This window comes from Culicoides brevitarsis, chromosome 2, assembly GCF_036172545.1.
Source record: "Culicoides brevitarsis isolate CSIRO-B50_1 chromosome 2, AGI_CSIRO_Cbre_v1, whole genome shotgun sequence".
Lineage (NCBI taxonomy): Eukaryota > Metazoa > Arthropoda > Insecta > Diptera > Ceratopogonidae > Culicoides > Culicoides brevitarsis.
Window position 1 is genome coordinate 12324422 of NC_087086.1, and position 5045 is coordinate 12329466.

A 5045-nucleotide genomic window follows, 5' to 3' on the forward strand; every position below is an offset into this window, starting at 1 on the left:
TTACAGTTCGGTCCTTTTGTTGCATCGAAAAATCCACATGACGCTGCAAATTATGCAAATAAGAGGAAAATTGATTGTAATTAATCGGGGATTAAAAAGTTAACTTACCTTTTGTTGTTGTTATTGTCGTCTTCGTCGATTAAAAAACCGGCTTTGTGACGTCACGCACATCAACAGCTGTTTTTGTGATAGCAAAGTGCTCGAGATAACGGAATATTGTCGTTCGCGGGCACACCTTCGTCGCGATTTCAGTGCAAAAGTGACATTCTTCGTGAACGGACGACAATTTTTCGCGATGCGCGGCGTATTTTTGTTGATTTTTTGTTATTTTTCGATAGTTTTTGCTTCGTCAGATGTGATAATCAACACAAATTTGGGCTCCGTTCGTGGAAAAGAGCTTCGAACGTGGAAAAATTCTCAATTTTACGGCTTCCGTGGCATTCGGTATGGAAAACCGCCTGTTGATGACTTGAGATTTAAGCCTCCTGTCCCTGTCGAGCCATGGAATGAGACTTTTGATGCTACCGAAGACGGTCCAATGTGCCCACAACCGAATAAAACTCGCGAGGAATACTCTGAAGACTGTTTACGATTGAATATTTACATGAAACAGCTGCCATGCAACCAGAATCGGACAGAAAATTGCTCAAATTCGTTGAAATCTGTGCTTTTTTACATTCCGGGTGGCGGATATTACGTCGGATCGGGCGTCAGTTCGGATTATGGAGGTCCATATTACTTGCTCGAGCACGATATTGTCCTCGTAACGATCAACTATCGTCTCGGCTTGCTCGGTTTCATGAATATGGCGACGAAAGAATATCCCGGAAATGCCGCTTTCAAAGATCAAGTCGTGGCGATGCGATTTGTACGTGACCATATCACGAATTTCGGCGGAGATCCGAGTAAAGTGACGTTAATTAGCAATTCCGCGGGTTCTTTTTCGACGGCATTGCATCTTGTCTCGCCCATGTCACGTGGGCTGTTTCATCAATTAATTATGGCGAGCGGCGGATACGACGGAAAACAACCTTTTGCATCAGAACAATCGGAAGTCGCGAAAAAACAAGCAGAACTCTTCGGATGCAACACGTGGAACGTCAATGAAACTCTTTCTTGTTTGAAATCCAAGCCAACAGACGATTACGTTGATACCGTTTACAAATCCATGTTCTACGGACTTGCTCCATGGTCTCCAGTTGTGGAGAAAGATTTCGGGCAGGAACGTTTTTTGGTCGAGCAACCCTTGGAATCCTTCGAAAAAGGCAATTATGCAAAAGTTTCGTTGATCGCGGGCGTCACAAGAGACGAACTTGTGGAAAATGCCGTCCCGATTGTACAAAATCCTCTTCATTCGCTCGTTTTTGACCTTGGATGGTATTTTGTGGTGCCTCGGGTCTTTGGATACGAAAGCTGGACCTTCCGTTCGTTCAACATCTCGGGAGAATTGAGAAAGTTTTACGGTGTTCCGTCTCCGATAAGAGCTGATAATGCTTTGGTTCCGCTGAGTCAGGTACTTATCATGCTTTTCTTATCTCTTGAACCACTTTTCAATTAAATTTTTAAATCAAAGTTCATTTTTTTCCTATTTTTATCAAAATGTTTTAATTTTTTTTTACAAAATTTTCAAATTTTCATTAGAAAAAAAAATTAAATGTGCATTGGGGCAAGATTTTAGAATTTTCACAGGGATAAAATTTTGAAATTTGCATTGGGACAAAATTTTAAAATTTGCATGAGGAAAAAAAATTAAATGTGCATCGGGACATGATTTTAGGATTTTCACAGGGATAAATTTTAAAATTTGCATTGGGACAAAATTTTTAAATTTTCATTAGAAAAAAAAAATTAAATGTGCATCGGGGCAAAATTTTTAAATTTTCATTAGAAAAAAAAAATTAAATGTGTATCGGGCCAAAATTTTAAAATTTTTATGAGGGGAAAAAATAAATGTGCATCGGGGCAAAATTTTAAAATTTTCATTAGAAAAAAAAATTAAATGGGCATCGGGGCAAAATTTTAAAATTTTCATTAGAAAAAAAAATTAAATGCGGATCGGGCAAAATTTCTAAATTTTCATTAGAAAAAAAAAATTAAATGTGCATCCGGGCAAAATTTTAAAATTTTTATGAGGAAAAAAAATTAAATATGCATCGGGGCAAAATTTTAAAATTTTTATGAGGAAAAAAAAATAAATGTGCATCGGGACAAAATCTTTAAATTTTCATTAAAAGAAATAATTAAATGTGCATCGGGGCAAAATTTTAAAATTTTCATTAGAAAAAAAAATTAAATGGGCATCGGGGCAAAATTTTAAAATTTTCATTAGAAAAAAAAATTAAATGTGCATCGGGACAAAATTTTTAACTTTTCATTAGAAAAAAAAAATTAAATGTGCATCGGGGCAAAATTTTAAAATTTTCATGAGGAAAAAAAATTAAATGTGCATCGGGGCAAAATTTTAAAATTTTTATGAGGAAAAAAAAATAAATGTGCATCGGGACAAAATTTTTAAATTTTCATTAGAAAAAAAATTAAATGTGCATCGGGGCAAAATTTTAAAATTTTTATGAGGAAAAAAAATTAAATGTGCATCGGGGCAAAATTTTAAAATTTTTATGAGGAAAAAAAAATTAAATGTGCATTGGGACAAAACTTTAGAGGTTTTACAGAGAAAAATTTTTAAATTTGCTTTTTTCATTAAAAAAAAAAAACATTTATAAAAATTAAAATTATTTTTTAGTTGATTTCTGACGGCGGCGTTGGATTCGGAACCCACAGAATCGCAAAATTCATGGAAAAGTACAAACCAGTCTATCAATACATGTTCAGCTACGTTGGCCGTTACTCTTATTTATATTATCCGGATGACAAACCATATGGCGCTGAGCATGCTGACGACATGATCTACCTCTTTTGCCGAAATCGCGTCGCTCCATTATTCAACGAAACGGATCCCGAAGCGCCAATCATCGAATACCTCACTCGCCTATACACAAATTTCGTGAAAACCGGAAATCCCAACGACTCGAATGATAAATTCCTGCAAAATGTCACATGGAGCGCGCTAAGTGACACAAATCGACAATACTTGAACATTGACTCCGAGTTGCTAATTGAAAGTGACATGTTTAAGGATCGATATGAATTGTGGGACAAGTTGTTTCCCGCTAAATACCCGTAAGAACAATATTTTTCTGTAAACTACTTGATTAAAGTGTCACTTATGAAATGACTTTAAACGCATGTCTTTCTCTCTGTTTTCTCCTCGTGCTCCGGAACATTTGCAACATTTTTAAGTGTCCTTGACAAGCAGTGAAAAAATAACACAAAAGAGGGTAAGTGTCAAATAAATGCATGCTGCACACAATGAGGTCGTTCATCTTCCGTTTTTATTTTTTTCATTGTTGCCACTTTCTAAAATTCTTTTTTTCAATAGAAAACATGCTTTTTAATCGTTTTAACCACTTTTGAATGACATGGACAATAAATTTTGAGGATTGAAGGATTAAAAATTTTGTAGTGACGCACTCTTGACGTGTCGACAATTGTATCGATTGGGCATGTAAATGGTTTCGGATTATAATTTACTGCCATTAAATTTTGAAAGGGTCAAAACTGCAACAGAAGCAAAAAAAAACGATTAAATTTTCATGATATAACAATTTATTTTAATAATTATTTAATTAATCAATAATAGTTTCAATTTATTTTTAAATTTAATTTGTAACTTTTTTTTAACACAAAATCAATAAATTCTTTATTTTTTTTATTTATTTAAAATAAAATAATTTTTTCTACCTATTTATTTTTTTTTATTTTTATTAATAAATAGGTCGTCATTTTTATTTTTTTAAATTTTGATTTGACAGTTAAGATACAAAGAAAATAGAAAGAAATTTTATCAATTTTTTTTTTAAGAAATGAAACATTTTTTTAATTATTTATTGTACATTTTGATGTTAACCTACTACAGTTTCTATTACACAGTCGCATGCTTTTTTTATAATTGTTTAATTATTTACTCTTAATTTTCTTTCATTTTCTATTACATTATATACGATGAATAGTTTGTTTTTTTTTCTAGTCTATTTTTTCTTGTTCTGACATTTTTTTAAATTTATTTTTTTTTAATAGTAAAAGCTTCAGCTTCGTAGCAGTTTTTTGATTTTTAAAAATTTATTTTAATGAAAGAAATAAAAATTAAGGAATGTTTATTTTTTATTTAAATGTTTAATTTTGCATTTCTTTCATTAAAATAAATTTAAGAGAGCGCCCGATTATGCTTTTATTTATCATTAGAGTTAAAATTGAATTCGTGAGTGTTTTTTCCTACAACAGATCTTAATTATTTTTTATTATATTTTTTTTTATGAAAATCTATTAATTTATAATAATATAATAATTTTAATGAAAGAAGATGATTGATTAGCTAGACTATGTTTATAGAAGAATTTCGCTTTCTTTTATTTTTATTTATTTTTTTTTTAATGAATGACATTCATATATAATGTAATTTTTTTTTCTAACATTTCAAATATTTTTTTTTAACTTTTGTGTTTGTGTGTCTGTGTAATGTCTTTATAATTTTTAAAATTAATTTAATATAATAAATATCAACAATTTTTTAAAAATAAATAATTTTTAACAAAAAAAGGTTGGATTTAATTTTTTTTATAATTAATAAAATTATTTTAATAAATTTATTTAAAAGGGTTCATTTCGTACGAACGGACTTATTACGATTATGATTTTTTAATTGCATTTTCTATAATATAATAATAATTATTTACTTTTATAAACATTATTTATTTATTTACTATCAACTATTGGTGTTATCTTTGAAATTTCTGATGCTTTTTTTAAATTATTTTATTAATTAATTAATTTTATTTAATTATTATTATTATATATAGAAATACATTTATGATAATATTTTACAGTTTTATTTATAATTTTTTTGTCGCTAAATTGTCTGGGTGTGAAAATTATATTTTTTTTCTTTTACTGATAAATTTCACTCACGTTTACGTTTACTTTTTGGA

General features: G+C 30.1%; 1 protein-coding gene across 1 annotated transcript; it reads left to right on the plus strand.

Annotated features, from left to right (window-relative positions):
* The first annotated feature begins 259 nt into the window (after nt 1-259).
* LOC134829889 (juvenile hormone esterase-like) lies at nt 260-3726 on the plus strand. Its single transcript, XM_063843182.1, has 4 exons — nt 260-1513; nt 2744-3180; nt 3301-3338; nt 3440-3726. The coding sequence occupies exons 1-3, from the start codon at nt 296-298 to the stop codon at nt 3317-3319; spliced, it is 1674 nt and encodes a 557-aa protein (XP_063699252.1). The 5' UTR covers nt 260-295; the 3' UTR covers nt 3320-3338; nt 3440-3726.
* Nucleotides 3727-5045: the final 1319 nt, after the last annotated feature.